The sequence below is a fragment of the Drosophila eugracilis genome, unplaced genomic scaffold, assembly GCF_018153835.1.
Source record: "Drosophila eugracilis isolate 14026-0451.02 unplaced genomic scaffold, ASM1815383v1 contig_124, whole genome shotgun sequence".
Taxonomy (NCBI): Eukaryota; Metazoa; Arthropoda; class Insecta; order Diptera; family Drosophilidae; genus Drosophila; species Drosophila eugracilis.
Window position 1 is genome coordinate 521,819 of NW_024572029.1, and position 21,557 is coordinate 543,375.

A 21,557-nucleotide genomic window follows, 5' to 3' on the forward strand; every position below is an offset into this window, starting at 1 on the left:
ATCTTAGTACTAGAATAATAAGTAATCCCTATAAAAATATTCTTAGGAAAGTGATGCGAGCTTACCAGGACAGTTGGGACCATCGCTGCCGGCTGTTGTTTTGTTGTATGGGCTCCTCGGAGCGGAATCGAAACTCCTTTACGGACATTGCCCGCCTGCTGAGCGACTTCTTTCGGGAATTGGACGTAGTACCATCGGATGTGGTGGCTGGACTTGTCTTGCTCCGAAAGTTCCAGCGTCTTGAACGTGAAGCCATTGTGCGACAGCGTAAAAATGGCACCTACGAGTTCCTCAGCGGCGTACCGATCACGGAGCGAACCCAGTTCCTAGCACTCAACGATGCCAAAAACTATGATTTCTTTCAGACGGTCATACACTATATGTACTTTGCCCAGGGCGCCTACGGCTGGCCCATGTACGTTATCATCAATCGGAGCAAGATGTGGCACCTGGTGCCGGAACTGAAGTGAGTAAAAATCTGTAAAGAAAAGAAGAATAAAATGTTTTCGATTAGTTAAGGGTTATATATGGAAAATATTTTCAATATATATGGGAAAATTGGTTTCCATTATGCAACGTCATGTTATATATATAAATAAACCCCTTAATATTCCTATACACGAAATATTTATAAACGAAAAAACCTGCGAAGAGTGAAACTTTTTCACATCGCAGCATTTTTATGTGAAATTTGCATAGCGCTGTATTTTTCGCTATTTTTTTTGTCACCTCAACAAAAAGTTTTAATGGAAAAATCCCTTTATTTATTATGTTCTTTTGCTAAGAACTTTAAATACTATAAATGTAGATGCATTATGCTGTTTTATTTATATTTTTTAAGGAAATTTTAAAACATTTTGGCTTGCCAAGGTAAATAATGGGGATTTTTTGATTTATAAATCAATTTAAGACCTTCCAATTTGCAGATATTTAAAATTAAACTCACTTTATTATAATCTTTAGATGCTTTGGTTGTTGTTGCGGAAGTAACGATGACACGGAGGTCATCCAGGACAATTGCTGCCTTTGCAACTATGCGGCACTGAAGAAGACACTCCAGCTGGGTGACATCGACATCGTTTATGCCACCTATCATGTGGATGTGGGCGAGACGCCCTTCTTCGTGGCCATTGATTACACGCATCGTGCAGTGGTGATCAGTATACGTGGTACCCTTAGCATGAAGGACATCCTCACGGATCTGAATGCTGAGGGTGAAGTCTTGCCGCTGCAGCCACCGCGTGACGATTGGTTGGGCCACAAGGGAATGGTGCAGGCAGCGATTTATATACGCAACAAGCTGCAAGAGGAGAATCTCATTGAGAGGGCATTGCAGCGGAATCCCGATCGCCAGACGCACACCTTTGACCTGGTTCTAGTGGGTCATTCCCTGGGAGCCGGAACAGCGGCCATTCTTGCTATTCTACTGAAGCCCGAGCATCCGACGCTTCAGTGCTTCAGCTACTCCCCGCCTGGAGGTCTGCTCAGGTGGGTTTTCCTCTATAGATACTCCAATCTTTAATATTCATTTGGTTTTTGGCTTTTTTAGTATGCCCGCCGTGGAGTACTCGAAGTCGTTTATCACGTCGGTGGTATTGGGCAAGGATGTGGTGCCACGCATTGGTCTCAATCAGATGGAAGCCCTGCGAGCGGACCTTATCAATGCCATTCAGCGCAGCGTGGATCCCAAGGTAGTGTTTAAATGAAGAAAAACTAATCCATGATATGGATATTGTATGATTTTATATATATTTCTAGTGGAAGACCATTTCCTGTTCGGTCATCTGCTGTGGCTGTGGACCAGAGCCCACTTCCGTGGTCAATATGTCCGGCCAGGATACGCACATCAATCAATACCAGGAGGTAATTATCTCATAACTGGCATATATCACTTTTTATAGGGTTTTAAATTATGCTTATCTTTGCTTTTCAGGAACGTGGTACTGCCCGTTCGACCAGTGCCCATCCTACAGACAGCTCGATAGCTTTAACCCTGCATCAGCCCTTATATCCGCCCGGTCGCATCATTCATATAGTGCGACATCATCCCAAGCCCGACGAGTGAGTAGCCTATGAATTAATCGAGTTGGAATTAAGTGCGACAGCTGGACGCATCCGCATTTGTTTCCTCCTCGATCTCGCAACCTTGCAACCTTCCTGACATCCCACTCATCCTGATTTATTTGTTGTTGATATTTTTTGTTTAATTTGAGATTTCGGTTTCGAGATCCGCCTTTGGCCAAGGTCTGTGCTAATTGAGGTGCGATAACCATAGCCTTATCGCTGTCAAGCTGATCCGCAACTGACTCATTGACAATCACGTCAGAGTTGTGCTGTCATGGCTTCATAGACTCAGATTCATGTTCAGGTTCAGTTTCAGTTGATGATGATGATGAACTCGTCATCGTCGTTGGGAGCACTAAACTTTATATTGAGGTCGGGCCCTTAGCGGTCCGGTGGCAGCCTCTAATTGTCACCAACAAATTGACATACCCACATGATTTATGGCCGGAACGTGCTGCTTCAATTATTAAGTTTACAAGTGCCCCATTTTGTTGGCTCTGTAACTCGATTTCTTACAGAGTGTGTAGGGTGTAGGGTGTATACTATAACCACACATATGATTTCTTGTGACAAAGTTTAATAAATGAATATTGAAAAGTTAATTTCATTAGTCATAGGACGGAGAGAAATTTGATTAACACCTAGTTTCTAAATGCCTTAGATCGAGTTGCTAAGCATAGAAAGTTTGATTGTTTTCTGAGACCATAAAGTTATCTTTTAAAGTACTAAGCAAAAATAGAAATAGTATCAATAAATTATAATAAATCTTGTATCATTTTACTCAAAGAAGTAAAGAGATTCCCTGAGAGTTACGACTGATTACCCTTATAGGCCATAATTTATTATCAAATAGGATTTCAAGTTCAGGAGTTGGCCAAGTTCTCGAGCGAATACTTTCACTACTTATCGTTTTAGTTGGTTCGCTTTCGTTTTGCTCTTGTTTTGTTTGTTAAATTTTGTGTTGCTGAACGTGTTTGGTCGATTTCTGTTTGCCCCATCTCCCAAAAAAAAAAACCCGTCAATGAGTAAAGAAAATAATGTTACCAAAATGTTTTTCAGGCAAAAATACGACAGTGGTTGGAGGTAGGCACACACACACACACACATACATGACACACCCATCAAAACACACACATACATACACAAACAGATACAGATACAAATGCACACGCATCCATAAGATTGAAAGATGATGAGCTTGAGCAGCGCTGCAGTAACTGAACTCAACTCGATCTCTGTCTCTATCTATCTCTCTTGTCTCTCTCTGTCTACATATGTCTATCCCACTCTGCCCGTGTTTATGCTCGCCCTCTATCTCTCTCTTTCGCACACTTTCTTTGTGTCTTAGCTTGTTTGGTTTGTGTGTTAACCTAGTGGCAGTCCAAGAATTCCATAATTATTATCAATTCTATTAGAAGACTGTTCTTCCTCATCCAGTTTTTGATTGATCTTTGTTGCATGCTGAGAATAGTATCACCGATGCATGCATCGTCCCCAAATCCCTCTTAAGGTGGCTTTATACGATCGAAATTCTTATCTATGATGTATCAGTTTCTATGGTATCACTATCTTTAAGATACTAAGATGAGAACTAAGTTGGTGTAAAGCTATCTTTCGATCCAATCTCTTTCTCTCGTTGTTTTCACCTCTTTCTCTTGTATACGAGCCAGAGGATTATCAATTGTGATCCTTATAAGTTGTGATCGAAATAGCAGACCCAGCATGATATTAGACCTGAAGACTACAATAAAAACTAATTTATATGTATAGTGTCACAGAAATCTAAGGATCTAAATCCTTATATACAGAAATATGTATATAAAGACCAATCTATCTAATTCTAAATCCAAATAAATCAATCTTATGTTTTAGTTCTAGTTTGATATTAATATTAGAGATATGTAGCGATGTCTTTCTATTAATCATTTTCTAATAAATCAATAGATAACTTGTGATATTGATAAACCATTAATATATAGTAGTTCAGTAGACTTGTTTGTTGATACAAAATTTATGACAAAATTAGATTGCAAAAGATTTCTGTGGCACCTAAATTGGATTTTAGTTGGAAGTACTACCTTGGTACTACCTTCTATAGTAGATAGATAGTTAATAATAATATATAAAACCGAAAAAAAAAGTAACCTACTTCATTAAAGCTCTTGTGTATATTACAGGAATGTGCTTAAAAATCGAGAACCCGTTTACCAGGCCATCTGGGCCGATTCGACGGACTTCGATGAGGTGCTCATCTCGCCGGTGATGCTGCAGGATCATATGCCGGACAAGGTCCTAGCTGCCCTCAAGAAGGTAATTGCCGAGTTCGACGACGAGCGCGGCTCTTCGGTGCACAGCTATTCCACAGCCAGTTGATCAAAACCAGTCGAATGGACGGAGTTGAATGGAATGAATGATCGTTGACACCCTATAACACCTTACCCTACGTCGTCTTCGTCGTTGTCCTAGAACCGTATATAGTCTAACTATAGCCCTATAGCATTATCTAGAGTACGCAGCACCGATCTAGTTAGTTGGTTCGTCTACTGTACTGTACTGTACCTTGCCCTTAGTCTAGCCTTAAGGTTGGAGGTCGCGAACTGCAAAGCCACAAGACCACAAAAAAAAAAAAAACCACCAACCAAAAAACTCACAAAAACACAAGAGCCACTCGAACACAAAAAAAAAGAAACACCGACACCCAACACACCCCCACAGTCATGACAAGCATATTTACACCGATGCCTATTTATCTATATGTAAACTCAATTACGTTTAACGTTATCTAGTCTAAGGCCAACTATCGCTTATAATTTTCAATAATGCTAAATTGTTCGACATTGATTTGTTTTCTATTTATTTATTGCCCTAGTTTATTTTTGTATATTTTTTTTTTGATTTTTTGGATTATCTAAGAATGTTTTCCTTTGAAATGTCCAAAGTAAAGAACCGATACTTAGCCAGCACTACACACGCATACCCAAGAAAGAAAATCCAGTAACTCTATTGTATTTATCGCTGTGCGAGGCATATTGACAACTTGGACTTTAAATGTTTACGATTAAAACTACGCCTAAGTTAAATTTATATATTTATATACTTGTATTTCGTTTGTATCGCTTAAGTGACCCTTGTCCATTTACTGTATAAGTTGAACGATGTAATTTGCATTTCGTTTTCCTAATCTCCGTGTCAATATCACGCTCTCTAGAATATCTCTTATATATTTTCACTTGAAAGCTTAAACTGTTTGTTTATTATTATTATTATTATTATTATTATTATGACGAATATACAAACTCTTGTACGTACTTAAATTTGTTTATTTTATTTCTTGCTTTTGATTACACTTTTGAAACCCGTAAATGGGGTGGGTGGGGGTCAAAAATAATGTACTTTTGCACGCCTTGTAAGTTGCCCTTTCTACTCTATCAGAATGTCTAGTTAATCCCGTTTAATCGTTGGATTAAAGATGTTCGGGAAATAGCTACGCTAGATGGTGATTTCATTTGAGTTCTTTATGTGGATTTGATTTGGTAAGTTTATTCAGTTACAATTTTCGTTATCCTTTGATCACGCATAAACTACCATGAAACATACACACAACGCTCTTGCAAAACATATCTGCTGCATGGGAATGGTTGTTAAGTTGTTGTAAAGCTTTTGGAATGGCAAAAAATAAAAAAAAATATATCGATATATAGTAGACGAGCTGGGAGGAGGCCTCGGCCACGGCTGTGTGCTAGTTGCAATGAGAGAGTAGTGGATCAGGCTATAGGATAATCCCTTGAATTAATTCCAAACCCTAACCGAAACCCTAGGTGATCCGATTTTGGATCATAGCTAATATATATACGAAGAATTTGTGTAACCAATGATGTATTTAATTATGCTTTTGTTTTGCTTCTTTTATGAAACTTAACGATTATCGATAACCGATAAACGAATACCGTTTTTACCGATTTTTTATGTGACCCGATCATCCGATGATGTGCACAGGTCGTGTCTTGTAGAGATCGAACCGTAAAGGCATGTACCACTCGTAGACGTAATGATAACACGACAATAACTACAACTACAACAGTTACAACAACTACGACAACACAAAATACAGATACCAGGTACAGCCGCCCGCCTACTTCTATATAAAAACCAAAAAAAAATAATAATAATGTTATCATTAAAACAAAAGACTAAAAGCAACTTTCCATTTTGCTCTCGTTAAAACCAAACAAAATTCTTAAATATGTCAACCGAATTACAAGTCTCTCTCTCTATCTCTCTCTATGTATATTTCTCTCTCCCGCTCTCAACCTAACCTCAAACTAAAAAAAAAACCAACAACCTATCAATTTTGTAAACTAAACTCTATAAATGTAAATCGTACTCGCTGTGTATGTACAACGAAAACCAATCTTGATATTGTGTCTCGCACCCGTAAGCTCCCCCACCCACCCTCAAATCACACCACACCACAGCGAACTATCGAACCATAAGCAAATAACTGTATCCATATTCTAAATCGCTTTACTATGACGCAACTGTACTTAGTCACTCCACTCGCTAACTGCATATGCATCTGTCTCTATCCACTATCGCTCATCTGTGAAACTGTACATACACGCATCCCACTTTCGCTCGCTCTGTCTCTCGCTCGCTACATCTACTCGTCTCTATCTGCATTTATATGTAACTACGAGTTGTATAAATCATGATTGATTGATTGCTTGATCTCTTATAAATATAAATTATATAAAGGCCTTTCTACTTACCATATGATCAGCAAAGTCCTTCCAAATATTTTCGATGAAAATCGTCAAGATCGAATTAGATACAAAAGCAGGCCAATTAATCAATCAATCGGTTAAATATTTCAGTAGGACTACATAATAGACCTAAGGATAAATGATCATGTATAAGCAAACATTGATATCTTTCACTCTCGCTACTCACCTTTAGGTTGTAACAACGAGTGGGCCACGCAAGCCCCAGCGCCAGACCTCCAATGCATTCTCCACTGGATCGAACGAAGCCCATGATACGGACTTGGAGCCGCCACATTGCAGTAGCCACAGTGAGACAACGGATGGTATGAGATTCGAGGCGGAAACGGATCCTGGACAGACGCAGACTTCGATAACGCAGTCGCGACACTGCAAGCGGCCATCGCAAAGTTCCTACACAAATCTGAGCAACTGCCTCGTCCTCACGCCGACAGCCCAGCACAAGCTGTGCCTGGAGACGTCCTTCACCAATGGCTCCGCACCGCTCCAGCCGCCCCAGCGTTTAGCCTCGGCGGCCTCCTCGCTCCTTAGCTCGACAACCACGCCGTATGACATATCAAGTGCTCTGGACGACAGCCTGGCCACAGTGGCCCTTCGCCAGAGTCCCTCGCTGATCAGTGCTGAGACGACGGCCACGGTTATTGGTAATCTGGAACCGGATGCGGAAGAGATTGCGGTACCACGCCTCAAGGCGGTGGCTTTTGATATGGCTTTAACTCCGCCACCATCGCTGTCAGAAAGGTCTCTGCTCGGACGCCAACATTCCGAGAAAAAGCCACGTTCTCTGCCACTTGCCCATGTCCAGGCCCTTCGCCGAGCCTCGGATGCTGGTGCGGTGCCTGGTGTGGATCTCCTGCACGACGACTGGTATGGCCTAGCTCCTCTGGCCAGTCCTGAGACGCTATCCGAGATCTCCAGCGTCTCGTCGCGCACTAGTGTTCCTATTAGTCTGGCCAACAGTATTGAGCGCTATCTGCAGCACATGGGAGTGGGTGTGGCTGGACCGAAAGTTCCACTCGAGGACATCTTTGAGTCACAGCTGCATACGCCGAAGGTCATGAGGCGAGCTCCCAAGTTTAGTGAGAATCTGGCGGGCTGTGCAGAGGACACCAGGAACCTAGATCAGTACAAGCGACTTGGACGCGTCTTCATCACCTTTCCGCGCATCTTTCCGGATCAATCGCCAGCGACTCATAGTCTAGACTCCAGCGACGATAGCTTTGAATCTGCCTCGGCTCACAGTCTGCAGAGATTGCAGCTGCCGCATGGGGCCAATGCGGTCCAGAGTTCCAAGTCCGCTGATCCTCTAGATGGGGATCAAGATGTGACAAGGCAAACGCAGCCTGCCAAAAAGTTGACCTTCAGCGACAGCGATATACTGGCAGATGCGGACTGCCTGCGTCTGTGTCCACACTGCCCATGCGATCGGGATGTCCAACGTGGCTGTTGTACTCGTTCGGAGCATGGCAAGTGTGCCGCGGAAATATCCGGAGGAGCAGGCGGTGCCATGGGATTGGGATCCACAGATACTAGTTTCTACAGTGCCAGCTCGTCGCTGGAACAGTTTGCCACACCAGGCCGACAGAACGGTGGTCCACATCTAGAGGAGATACTCATACGTCCCGGCGTCCTGGAATCCCACTTTCCAGTTCTCGGCGGTGGGAGTGGGATGGAAACACCGGCTTTGGTGGCACCCGCTTCACCATCACCGCTGAGCAATGGAAAACGACCGGATGTGGTGGGCGGCAGGGTGAGGAAACGTCTCTCCTCTGAGGAGTTTGTCTTTTCCAGAAGCGAGGATCTGCCTAGCCTAGTACAAATCGGTGATAGGAGCTCCGGCTCTCCGGCGGGCCGTAGAAGGGGCAAGGGCTGCGTCTATCCGGCGGGTAATAGCCTGCGTTTGGATGCAGCAGCCTCCGCATCGCCCACGTCCATTAGTAAATTTACCCGTACCCGTGTGGCCGCTGGAGGATCGGCAGTGAAGCCAGGATTGGCTGCGGTTAATAACGAAAGTAACGTTTAATAGTTGTAAGTTGCAAGCAGTACCTTACCAGTCGGAGCGATGATGATGATGATGATGCTCACGAAACTCGTAACTCTCGTAGCCCCCAAAAATCCAAAATCGGCATTAATTAATGCCGTTTGCCATTGCTTACACACGAGCGATCTACAAGAAACAGTTATAAAAAACACACACACAAAGAATCTAACATTTTGCATACCGATTACCTAAGGAACAACATTTAGCGTTAACACGAGCGTTTACTATTAAATAAATGCAATATACATACATATATATATTTTTTTGTGCAGCCAAACCCCAAGCGACGACAAATTTTAATAAAACGTTTTAAAAAATGAAAAATGCTGCACTCACTCACTTCACTTTTAAATAACTGTAAAACATAACGGTTCCTTGTTGGTCAACAGCTAGTTCCACAGCTTTGTTAATCGATTAATAGTGCGCATTAGCCCGCCACAGCACACTATCGGCTGTTAAGCTTTTAACAGTACAATATCGTCTGTTAGTTAGCACTGTTTTGGCTTTTGACAAATTCCAAAGTTCGTTCCCATTCACATTTGTTTACATCATTGTTCCCACGAAAACGATGTCCTTGATGTCTCAGGCGAGTCGCACAGCACCACAAATGCTGTTGCACTTGAACCGCCACCTCGCCTTTTCCACTGCCTCCGCCACGTCGTCAGAGTCACCGGATGTCCGCAAAATGCTTACTCCAGCCGAGCTCCTCAGTCCAGAATCACAAAAAAGGTGTATGGAGAAGATGCTTAGCCTGCCGGCGTTCCCACGTCCGAAGTCCCTGACTCCCAGTCGGCGGGAAAAGCAGACGTCTGCGGTCCTAATTGCTCTCTGCCAGGAACGGGGCACGTGAGTAATCCGAAATCCTAGTTCCTGAATTCTATACTATTCAAGATTGTACTTTTAGGGACGAGATTTCCTTGCTCTACACCCGGCGATCACGACACATGCGCAGCCACAGCTTCCAGATATCTTTTCCGGGCGGAAGGCGAGACGATCATGACACGAGCTACGTGGACTGTGCGTTGCGGGAGACGGAGGAAGAGATCGGTCTGCCGCGTCACCGCATTACGGTTTGGGGCGAGGCCAACCAACTGCATCTGCCGAGGACATCGTCCATTGTACCGGTTGTGGGTGTAGTGCCAGACTTCAGCATCTCCGAACTGCGACTGAACTGGGAAGAGGTGGAAGAAGCTTTCAGCGTACCTCTCAGATCACTGATGGTGCCCAAGGCCACCAGGCACACGCAGTTCCGCAGCGGCTACAGCGGACCCGTGTTCGTGGTGGATCATCACCGCATCTGGGGCATCACCGGCTATCTGACGCACCTATTCCTGCACTGCCTACTGCCTCCCAGTCTGCTGCCAGATTGCCTTAAGACGAACATCAAGTTCGTAAGGCCTTTTAAGCTACCTCCAAAGCTGCCGCATCACCGCGAGCATTCTGCCACGGATCCCTCGATGCGCACCTGAAAAGATGTACTCGATACCCAGGACCGTAATCCCACTCAGGCTAGGCCCAATGTGATATACTTTGATTGGGCCGAATAAACTCAGAAGGTTATTGTTTCGGTCTAACCGAACAGTAGGCTAAATTTGATGGCGTTCTTTGTATTCGTATATATATTTTTTTTATTATTGTGAATTACAACGAAAGATTTGCGTCTGTTTTTATTTTAGCAAATCTGTGTAATAAAATTGTTGACCAAAATGTTGAAATTAATCGATGAGTCTTTACTTTTTAAAAACTTTTCAGCTGAAATTACATTACTCCACGAGTAATCTCAAAAAATATAAGACAATAGTTGTCTTTTTGTGTTTTTTATTTGTAATTTTTCACTTAAATACAAAAAATACTCTTCATTTCCTCTTCTAATTTTCGTTTCTCTTGTTTTTTTTTTGTTTGTTTTTCTTGTTATGATAAAAATATTTAAATAAAAATTAAAAGCGAACAAAATGGCAAACTTGCGCCAGGGAGCGATAAAAAAAATCAAAATCATAATTTCGCAATAAAAAAAATACAAATTTGTCTTTAAATACAAAAAAAAAAAGCTCCTTGCAGAATAAAAAATAATAGAAAATAAACAAAAGGACCGAGAAGCGGACCTTCCAGGCCATCAATAAATTTTAATTGACAGCGAGCTATATATATATCTATATATATTCATATGCGTTTGCCTTGGCATTTGTATATCAAATACAAATGTTTTCAATATATATAATAATATTAAACAAAAATACATATGCAGGCGGTCAAAGTTAGTCAAAGCCTGCTCGGTTGGTTGCTGATTGGTATTGAATTGTGTTTTAAATAGGTTTTTAATTTTAAGCATAGCTGAAGAAAGGCAACGTGGCTGCTTAAAAGAACACTTTTCGTTATGCTTGTTATGTACTCGTTATATATAGTAGGTATATATATACATATATATATATAATATATGCATGGGTAGTTAGTTAAGTATACATCTATGTATAGTCCTCAGAGTTGCTGCTGTTGTGTAAAGTTGTCCAAAATATTGTAGTTGCTGTAGTATACTAGTTTTATAAGCTGATGTGTTGTGTGGCTGCATGGCTCTGCTCTGCTCTGCATAGGAAACCTACTCCGAAATATCAATTGGAATGGATGTGGTAAACGTGGGCGTCTCCAGCTCCTCGTGCTTCTTCATTTTGAGACTCTGGAATGGTTACAAGTTGATATTAGAAAAGCATATATAAAATAATGACAAAACTTCTCACCTGTTGCAGCTTGTAGTGATTGATGATGTCCTGGTCGGCCGGGCACGATTGTGTGAAGGCGTCCAGCTGGTACATGTGATACATGTAGCGCCACAGCGCCGTCAAGTGCTTCTGCAAGGAATCAAATATTACAAACAATGAGTCATCAAATCGATTTTGGTCAAGTGTTAAGCTTATGGCTATAATTGCACTTCCAAAAGGCAATACAAATATGACTTAGAACCTGTTTATGGCTTCTAACTGCACTGCACAATGAAACTCACAAATACGGCCTAGCTAAAACTAATGTTGTGCAATATTTTTGTAGGTCACATGGCTTAGAACGAACAATACTACTTACTAAACTAACTTTTTAACTTAAAACCTAAGCAGCCAGAATACTTTTTGATAAGGCAAAGCCTTGTGGTTATATTTTATATAATTTTATTCATGCGGCTTTGTGGAATTTTATCAACAAAATTCGTAAAAAGCTTGGCAACAAAGTTGAAAGTCAATATTTGTTCTTTGCTTTCTATTTGCAAATAAGGGCGCAATCAATCAAAGTTTTTTATGACTAACCTATTGGCAAATAAGATAATAGACTTTGTGTTTATACATAAATATTTCAATATTTAAACGATTTCGATATATTGTATCCTAACTAACAAATCTTTTACTATATATCTTAGATATTTACCGGGATCTCAAAGTCCACGAAGTACTTGCCCGCCACACGGATGTGCTGGAGGCGTGGCATCAGCTCACAATCGAAGCAGCACATGGTGTCGCCGGTAAGGAAACGGGTGTTGCGCGTGGACAGGTGATCGTTGATCTTGCGCAGATGCGTGAGCAGGGCATTGTTCTTGGCCTCGTCCTTCTTCACCAGCATCAGCTTCAACTTAACATACAGGTTCTCAATCAACGTGGCCACCTCCTTATCCTGAACGAACAAATTATAACCACCCGGGATGTTCTTCATGATATGCCTTTCGATCTTCTCGTTCTCCAGAATGGCCAATCCATTGTCAATCAGGATGGGCGGGTGTGTGGCCTCGAAATTGGTACGGAAATCTGGCGGTGGCTTCTGCATATCCACCGTCGTCACCTTCAGGCTGATCGTCTTCAGTTCGGCCAGCAGATACAAGTCCATGAAGTACTCCTGACAGAACAAACAGGCGCCCTTCCGCCGGCCATCGATGGTCGAGGCCTGTAAATTAAAAAAGCAAAAATAATATAATCAGAACTAGCATATTTTATCGAACTGTGTTTACTTGGCAATTTCAACGCCATTTAGTTTGAGATAAGAAAAAAAATAAATATTATGCCATGCGATACCATCAAGTGTTAATGTGGGTCACATTCCCAGGGCACTGGGCATTTTTCCAGCGATTGGACATTGCCTTGTGTCCACTTAATGGGCATAACGCCTCCCCTAACCCCCTCCCTATCCATCGCGTGCCGGCAATTACTGATAAATAAATCAAACAAAAATTTTAACGAAATAAAACAACATAATTTCCATCATGTGACATCATCATTATGATCATAAACGTTTTGCGTTCAAGCGTCGCGTGATGAGCCATAGAGGTTCGCTTTTTTTTTTTGAGGGACCGGAAGCTATCAAAATGCCAAGACGATGGAGTGGACTCGAAGCCAAATCCGTACGAGAATTCTGCATCGCTGCACTGCCAAGGCCAGTCAGCATGGCAAAAGATAGATAGATACATTTGTGTGGATACACAGAGATGGGCAAGATAAATAGTGAGACTTGGCAAACGGCCGGCAATGACAGCACAATAGCGTACAGTAGTACATCATGGCTAATCGATCTAGGCCTTACATTCATATCATTGGATGTATAGAATCTTACATATTTACAGATTAATCCGTGATTTATATTTATTTATAGCTTCCTGTTTGCGTTCAAGAAAAAACAGCACCGGAAATATTTCATATTTAAATATGATAAATATTGCTTGTTTAAATGATAAGCCGTGGAAGTTATTTACTAATTTTACTGTGTTCCATTTAGTGATTTATTAATGATTTAATGACTTTGCAAAGAGCAAATTAACAGTTTAGCCAAAAGCAAATTAGTTTGCAAATTATTCTAGTTAACACCGTAAAAATATATCATTATAAAAAGGTGCTAAAAGCTTTTATTATAAATATTTTTTAGCTTTCTTTGGCTATAGGATTATTATACAACTATAAAACTATCTTTCTGTAGATATTCAAACTGCTTATCTTAGCCAATATCCACTGTACGATCGAAGGGATATTGCTGCAGCTGAGAAGCAACTAAACATCATAAAAACGACGATGATGTCATCATCGTCATCATCATCATTGGCCGTGTTGTGTGCGAAGTTTTACTTGCTGATTGCCGTTGCCAGCCTTTTTTATATTTGCGGCTGCCTATATATATATTTTTTTTTTCTCCACATTTCTGTTTCTGTTTCTGCTGGCGTCGACAGCCGGCTTAACTTCAAATAAACCCAACAAAACCAGGCAATCAATGTGCGTTTATGGCTGTGTGCATATTTGTATATTCGTTAGATAAGCCTTGCACAGTTGGCATTACAGAACACAACAAAGTACGACTATATCTATGAAATACAAATATAAATAACGCAAATTAGTTTGCCGGGCACAAAGGGGCGTTCAAATCTACAGACAGCAGATCATGGACAAGGTTGCCAGAATGCTTGCCATTCAAAACTTCATTTCGAAAAACTCCATAAACTTAGGAGACGGCAATGAGTTGCCTTCTAAATACAACATTTTATGTTGAAAATATAGCAAAAAAAAAATTGTAAAACAATCAAGGAACATAGATTTGCTAGCTTGTTCATTAATCACCTTAAGTTACACTCCAAATCCTATGAAAAACTAAAATGAACACTTGGAAAAACTAACTAAATACGATAACGAGGCGTTGAAAATGATTCCCCCCCACTGTTTAATTTGAAGTGCGTTTAATGATAATTCCAGTTTGTATATTAAATTATACGCACCAATTGCAGGCAATTAAAATATTATTTCGAATACGAAGTTAATTAGCATTGCCCTGTGTGTTAATGGCTTAATAACGAAACCAAAACGAACTGAACCCAACCCATTTTCCAGCCCACATGCTCGTCACATACAAATACACACAGCATAATCTATGGAAAGCCAACTATACAATGGTTGTGGGAGCGGTTTTCGTATCAGTTTTTTAATGTTGTTTTTTTTTCTTGCGGTGCTTAAACGGTTTATTTGTATTCTTTCACACATTATTAACTGTGCACGTTCGTTTACCTGGTCTACGCACATCCATCCATCTATAGCTATTCCATAAATTCCCAACTGAGCCGTATTACTTTCAGTCCAATACATTCGTTTCGCTCGTATCTGTATAGCAATTTCTTGGCCCGCATTTCGTGCTTTATATTTTTCAGCGATGGCTTATACATTCTAAAGCTGAACTTAACTATTTGTTAATATTATTATTTGCTGGCAGTTAAGGTTGAGTTTAAGCTTAAGGAAGATCAGTGATCTGTGAGTTACCAGCTTGCCAGATGATATATCAAAAGCTTGGTCCAATAATTACCATCACTAACGACAAAGTAGAGTGTGCAATATACGAGGTGTGTTCAAAAAGTAAGGTGACTTTTCAAATTTCTCGGGCAACATATTTTCGATTATCGATTTTTTTGTTTTGTTATATTGGTACACTCTTCCCTAACATCTGTACCAAGTTTCAATGGAACATCATCTTTTGTTTGGTTGTGAGAGGCGTAGAGTTACAAGTTATTTTGCGAGCTCGGCGATTTTTTGCTATCGAAAAATATGGATCAAAGGATTTGCATCAAATTTTGTGTAAAAAAAAAAAATGTATACCCATGATTCGTCACCAGTTATGACCCTTTTGAGTAAATCTGGGTCGTCGTTGACGTCATTCAACAGCTCTTGAGCGATGCTCATGCGACGGTTCTTTTGGTCAAAATTCAGCAATTTCGGAACAAACTTCGCTGACACACGACTCATACCCAAAACGTTTGAAAAAATTTCATGGCACGAGCCAAGCGATATACCGACATCTTCAGCAACTTCTCTGATAGTGATTCGACGATTTTCCAAAACAATTTTCGTCACTGCTTGAACGTTTTCATCAGTTGTTGACGTGCTTGGGCGTCCAGAGCGAGGCTGGTCATTGGCATCTTCCCGGCCATCTTGGAAGAGTTTGTACCACTTGTACACATTTTTTTTACTCAGAACAGTTTCACCGTATGCCACTGTCAACATTTCAAGTGTTTCAGAGCACTTAATTTTATTTTTTACACAAAATTTGATGCAAATCCTTTGATCCATATTTTTCGATAGCAAAAAATCGCCGAGCTCGCAAAATAACTTGTAACTCTACGCCTCTCACAACCAAACAAAAGATGATGTTCCATTGAAACTTGGTACAGATGTTAGGGAAGAGTGTACCAATATAACAAAACAAAAAAATCGATAATCGAAAATATGTTGCCCGAGAAATTTGAAAAGTCACCTTACTTTTTGAACACACCTCGTACATATATGAGTTGCAGAAATTGGAAATGGAAATTGTAAAACCCAAGACTAAGACATGTGGCAACGTCAAAAGGTCAGTCGAAGTCAGTCAGGCAATCATCTCGAGTTGAGAGTCCACAACGTCTTACAGATACAGATACAGATACATTTACAAAGTATATAGCAAAGAAAAAACAAACTACAGATATAGATACGTATACCAACTACTAGAGACGGCGATTGCAATTGACGTTTTCAAAATAGAAATGACGAGAGACGGCAAAAACCGAAAAGCAGTTAGCAAATGTCAAGTGCCATTCACAGCACTCGTACACGTATGCTTCAGAAGATATACGAGTATACTATATACTATATATGGCACATCTGGCTAATAAAAACCGCTAGCAAAAATAAATACCTTTGCCAATATAAACGTTCGTCTTTGAATACATTTTCGTTGGAGAAAATGAATTTGTGGTCGTTTGTTGTTGGCTAACTCTAAGCACAAAAGGGGTCAAAACTATAGATCATAAATGGATTTCCTATTTGGTTAATAAATATTATTATATATTTAATCTATAGCTTAGGACCTTATATCACTTTTAATTTGTTAAATGATCAAAAATGTCTAATCTAATCTCAATTAAATTACCTATCTTATCTTCTAAAATCTATTTTTAGATCAATTATTGCATATATTCATTTATGGCTAATGAAAATTGGCAATTGTCCAATTAAATATATTAAAATATATATATTTTTTAAGAATTCCATTATTTTACCCGCAACTGTAGTCTGTACACTCAACATCTTCGATTTGTTTTCCTTTTAATTGTAAATTCATAGCGCGATAAGATAAAGACGGAAAAGTTGAGTAAAGTCAAATAAAATGAAATTCGTTAGAGCTTTCGGCCAAGCAACACGAAATCGTAAATGTAAACGAAAATGAAAATGAATTTTGGTGGAAATTGTTGTTCTCCCCTCCGTACCCAATTTTTGGCTGTCGGATGGGATGGGTTGGTTTGTTTTTATTTTTGGAACCGGTTCGCTGACAGCTGCAGCGCAATAAATACATTTTGATCATGATGTTCCTGATGATGATCATGTTGGGGGCAGATGTCAACCTTGAGGAGAGCTTTCTTCCCACTCGAAAAACAAAACTATTCTTTCAAATCTTTTTTTGGGCCACACAAAAAACCACATATATGTAGTATTAATGCCATATCTTATCAAAAGTCGGGCGGAAGTTATCGCCGCAGTTTTGTGATGATGATGATGGGGGACTGATGAAGTAATAGCCAAAATAATAGAAATATAATCAGGCCAAAGTGGTCGCATGGCAGGTGAAGTAAGCTGGCCATATCTTGGGGCCACAAATTTTTAATGGGCTAATGGGTTTTTCAACACAACTTCATATTTCCAACAAACTCTTGAGATACTTTCTTATCAAATATTTTAGAAATTAATACAATAAGTTATGCAATTTGTTATTAAGTAAATGTTTTATCATAAAAACAAACCATTACTCAAAATATTTGTTAGTTTAGCTGTTGCAAATGGTAAATTCAGAGATGTATTCCTAGAACTTCGCTGACTTAATTAGTTATTAAACAGAAATAAATAATGTAGCAAATGAGTTCACTAAGTTAAAAAATGAAGATGAATGCACTTTTATTTAGAAGTCGTAGAGGAGGTACATTTTGTGGGCGGGTGTGTGGGCTTGAGGATGGCAAACCTTTGCGTGTTTTTCTTTGCTAAAATGTCAGTCACACACCAACGGACAGATACACACACCCACACATAGAGCACGTGGGGGCGTGAATAAAACAACAAATCAACGACTCAACTGTCACTTTTGCACAAAAAAACACACAATAAATAAGACAAGGAAGACACGTACAGTGGTACTTAGATAGCAAGAACTTCCGTTATGGACTCTGTATGGTATATGATTGAATTTTAGCGAATTTAAAAATAGCATTTAAAAGTTACTTTTAGGGAGATATTTCAATTTAATAAGTATACAGCTATTAAACCATTAACAAAGTTAAATGGACTATTGGCATATAAGTATTTTTCACTGTGTAAATCCCGCCCCCCTTGGGCCTTTTTAGTGTGAGAGCCAAGCACTGTGCTTGAATTTAAGTGCAGCTTTTCATGTCGACTCTTTGCTGCAGCTGAAGTGGCAACAAAGAAGCGCATTTTCCTTAACTCAGCACAACTTAACACCACAACAATTGCTGGCGTTGTTGAGATGCAACAAAAGGCACTAAATTAGCTTAAGCTTTCATGGTTTTCATATTTATGGAGGAAAGTCTACCAATCCAGAAACATATCTTTATTTGAAACTTCTATTTTCTTCTATAAGAAGTTGGAAACAGAATATCATCCATGGTTTGTTAATATTTTGGAATAATTTTCAAGAAGATCTCCAAAAGCTCTTCTTAACTATTTAATAGCAATTATTTATTTTTTTTTTAGTGCAATGGATCGCCTTTTGTTTTGATTGCCGCTTTGTTTTGATTCGATTCGATGGCATGGCCAATTTCTGGAAATCTCGCGTGGGCGATGACTCGAGGGTAAGGCATTGGCTTTGGCCTGGCTTGTTTTCCAAGCCAAAAGCGAAGTTAGAGCCAAAGCCAAAGCCAAGTCAAGGAGGCGGAAAAGCGCGCACGAGAAAAACCTGTTTAGCGTTCAATGATTGTTTTGTTTTGCTGTGTTTCCACCCCTTCTTCTTCTCCACCCAACCAACCGTTCCTCCTCTCAGTTCCTCCTAACAAACGAAACAAGAAAACACATTTGTATTTGTTTGTTGCCTGCACGCGCGGAACAGAGAGGCATGCCACCGCCGATCCCAAGCTATATGGTTGAATCTATAGCTCCTTAACTCCAACTAACTAACACCAACTGCTTTCCTCTCGAGCAGCAAATTGAACTTTCACTTTTTCACTGGGAAATAGCAATGGAAATGGAAATGCCTTTTCGCGTGGGCCTTGTATGGAAGTGCGTTGCTATTGCAGAGTTATGTCAAAGATGCTTCTGTCACTCTTCTGGCAAAGTCAGCTTTTGCTTTTGCTTTTAACTGGCCAAAAAAAAGCAGGTGTCCCAAGCACTTTCTCTCATGAAAACAGGAAAAGGGAGCGGGACATTTGAATAGAAATTTTTTGGCCATGGATCATTGGTTTTACCTTTGGGAATGGTATGGTGTGATATCTACAGTTAAATCTGGAATCATATGGCATATATATTCATAGAATGGAAGGATAAATATTAACCATTAACTTTTCCTACAAACAATATCTATTTTTAGAACATAACTGGTTTGTAAAGGTAAATAAAGTATTACCATCACTGATTGCTCATAGCATTTGTTTTGCATTGAGTGGGTTTTTTGGGGAATGAATTGGTATAATATGGTATTGTATAGTATGGGTACATATATGTTGTAGGGAGGTGCTGGAAGGTGAGGAATTAGTCATGGGCAGACGACTCGAGAGGTGCGGCCTCCATTTGCGTGGGCTGGATGAGTGGCTAAGTTGAGTTGCGTCGAGTTTGCCAATAGAATCAACAACAACAGCTAACAGCCAACAGCAGGGCTCCAAAGTGTTCCGAAAACAATTACAATTACTTCAGCAAATAGTGGGAACCAACAAAAAGCCATGAAAAGAAATGAAGTTAAGAGGAGTCATGCCCGGAGTCACAATTGCGGGAAAAAGTATATATAGCTCACAAATTATGATTTCAGACCTATAAACTTCAAGTCTCATTGAGTCATTTTGCAAAAATAGTATAGATTGCAATGAACAATTTGTGATACAACATCACAAGTACGTTTTGCTCTCATCATATAACAAAAATGATAAGATTAATTTGGTATTCGAGGAGATGGTGTTTAAAGTAATTAAAAAAGTTAAACAAGTTTTTAAGTTAAAGCCATCAAATTAAGTTATTGATTAATTACAAAAAAAATCTAATTAAAAAAGGATTAAAAACCTTAAACTTCAAAACTACTTATCAATCCTACTATTTTGGCCGCTGGTGTAGGTGCTAGCTTTTTGTTTTCTTCGATTCTTTGGAGGGGCATGACGTATGCGTCAAGAAATTTAGAAATCACTAAAAGATAAAAAAAAACCTCTAATTCGCACACACACAAATAAAGGAGAATACTTGAGGAGCATGGAGAAGGGGTGGTGGTGGCGTGGGGGGGTCAATGGGAAGCTATGGAGAAGAAGAAGGAGCATTTGTTGAGCAATTGGCGCAATGAAATGTGATTAAAGTTTATAACAGATAAGAACCACAGAAATATGTTACGTTCCACAAACTGCAGACTTTGGACGTAGCCTACACAAAGATTAATATTTTTAATAGTAAATATATATTTTTATATATTTATAAAGAATATTAATAGATCACAAATTTATATTACACATTAAAACTTCTAACGGTCTCCTTGAAACTTTTAACCATACTTTTTTTGAGAGGAATATCTATATCTTAACAAAGCTTTTATATGGCCATAAAGGAACTTTAAAACAAACAAAAATCATATCATAATTTTCGTTCTGTGCAGATGTGCATACATATATATATGTATGTGTGTATGAGCGATAGGGAGAAAAGGAGAAAACCGGTTTTGGCGATGCTTAGGAACCGCAAGGCGAAAGGGGAGATACGAGGAGGGGTGCTAAACGTATTCTGTTCATTTTAACCAAATGTGACACACTGCAAAGTGCCAGAGCGAGAAGAAGAAGAAGCACAAGACTGGAAAGGGGGAAGAATATGAGAAGATGAAGAAGAACAAGAGGAACAAACGGAACAGTTCGTGTTTTCCCAGTTGCTCTTTTTTGTTGCTTTTGTTTGCATTTGCTTTTGCTTTTGCCTTAACTGCATTTTCACTCTGCATGGAAATTTTGCGCAGAGCGAAATGGAAAACTGTGCAAGTATGCAAATTTTGCTATAATATATGTATGTGAATATTTTTACTCACCTTTATGATCAGTTCTATCTCGGGCACATCAAATTTACTGGTACCGTTCGTCTCCTGGCTTTGCTGCGATTCCACTTCGGACGACATTGCAATTTTTTGATTGTTCTCTATTGGCGTTTTCTGATCGGAACGGATCGAAGAGTTTTATCCGCGTGACGAGAGGTGCGTGCGTGGTCGTTTCCTTTTCGCTTTTGTTGTGCTAATTTCCTTTGCCAATATACCACACAAACATACGCACAGGCAGTAGCACTAATATACACCAAAAACACAGACACACACACACGAAAACAGAGGGGAGAATAAGAAGCTCGCCTCGCAGTGTTAAAAAAAATATGCCGTTCGTCGATATGCGCGCTGCCAAAGCGTATTCACGATTGAAGTGACCGTCGATGGTTGCCGTTGAATATACCAAAAGCCGATGCACCAAAAAA

At 39.9% G+C, this 21,557-nt stretch overlaps 3 protein-coding genes across 11 annotated transcripts in view; 2 read left to right on the top strand and 1 right to left on the bottom strand.

Annotated features, from left to right (window-relative positions):
- LOC108102898 (diacylglycerol lipase-alpha) overlaps positions 1-9,221 on the top strand; it is a 28,504-nt gene extending 19,283 nt beyond the window's left edge. For 2 of the 9 annotated variants that reach the window (XM_017208103.2, XM_017208104.2), the window contains 8 exons: positions 47-466; positions 964-1,488; positions 1,550-1,691; positions 1,759-1,863; positions 1,934-2,061; positions 3,124-3,147; positions 4,242-4,374; positions 7,021-9,221. In XM_017208103.2, the coding sequence (XP_017063592.1) occupies positions 47-466; positions 964-1,488; positions 1,550-1,691; positions 1,759-1,863; positions 1,934-2,061; positions 3,124-3,147; positions 4,242-4,374; positions 7,021-8,868 (3,325 nt within the window). In that variant the 3' untranslated portion in view covers positions 8,869-9,221. Of the gene's footprint in view, positions 1-46; positions 467-963; positions 1,489-1,549; positions 1,692-1,758; positions 1,864-1,933; positions 2,062-3,123; positions 3,148-3,412; positions 3,421-4,241; positions 4,434-6,060; positions 6,331-7,020 lie in introns of those variants that run through there. The other 7 variants (XM_017208110.2, XM_017208107.2, XM_017208111.2 and 4 more) reach the window with 7 other exon arrangements.
- Positions 9,222-9,310: 89 nt separating this feature from the next.
- Positions 9,311-10,605, top strand: LOC108102905 (nucleoside diphosphate-linked moiety X motif 8). Its single transcript, XM_017208128.2, has 2 exons — positions 9,311-9,732; positions 9,791-10,605. Exons 1-2 carry the CDS (start codon positions 9,455-9,457, stop codon positions 10,353-10,355), a joined length of 843 nt encoding a protein of 280 aa, XP_017063617.1. The 5' UTR covers positions 9,311-9,454; the 3' UTR covers positions 10,356-10,605.
- An 82-nt stretch (positions 10,606-10,687) lies between these two features.
- LOC108102906 (chloride intracellular channel exc-4) lies at positions 10,688-21,516 on the bottom strand. Its single transcript, XM_017208129.2, has 4 exons — positions 21,127-21,516; positions 12,295-12,804; positions 11,619-11,729; positions 10,688-11,557 (listed from the first exon to the last, which is right to left on the bottom strand). Exons 1-4 carry the CDS (start codon positions 21,211-21,213, stop codon positions 11,480-11,482), a joined length of 786 nt encoding a protein of 261 aa, XP_017063618.1. The 5' UTR covers positions 21,214-21,516; the 3' UTR covers positions 10,688-11,479.
- Between the last annotated feature and the right edge of the window lie 41 nt (positions 21,517-21,557).

Bases quoted from the DNA above. Each gene is read 5' to 3' on its own strand.
- LOC108102905 (XM_017208128.2), top strand. From the start codon at position 9,455: ATGTCCTTGATGTCTCAGGCGAGTCGCACAGCACCACAAATGCTGTTG. The intron at 9,733-9,790 runs GTGAGTAATCCG...TTGTACTTTTAG, and splicing joins CTCTGCCAGGAACGGGGCAC to GGACGAGATTTCCTTGCTCT.
- LOC108102906 (XM_017208129.2), bottom strand. From the start codon at position 21,213: ATGTCGTCCGAAGTGGAATCGCAGCAAAGCCAGGAGACGAACGGTACC. The intron at 12,805-21,126 runs GTGAGTAAAAAT...TTTAATTTACAG, and splicing joins AGATAGAACTGATCATAAAG to GCCTCGACCATCGATGGCCG. The intron at 11,730-12,294 runs GTAAATATCTAA...GATTCCTTGCAG, and splicing joins TCGTGGACTTTGAGATCCCG to AAGCACTTGACGGCGCTGTG.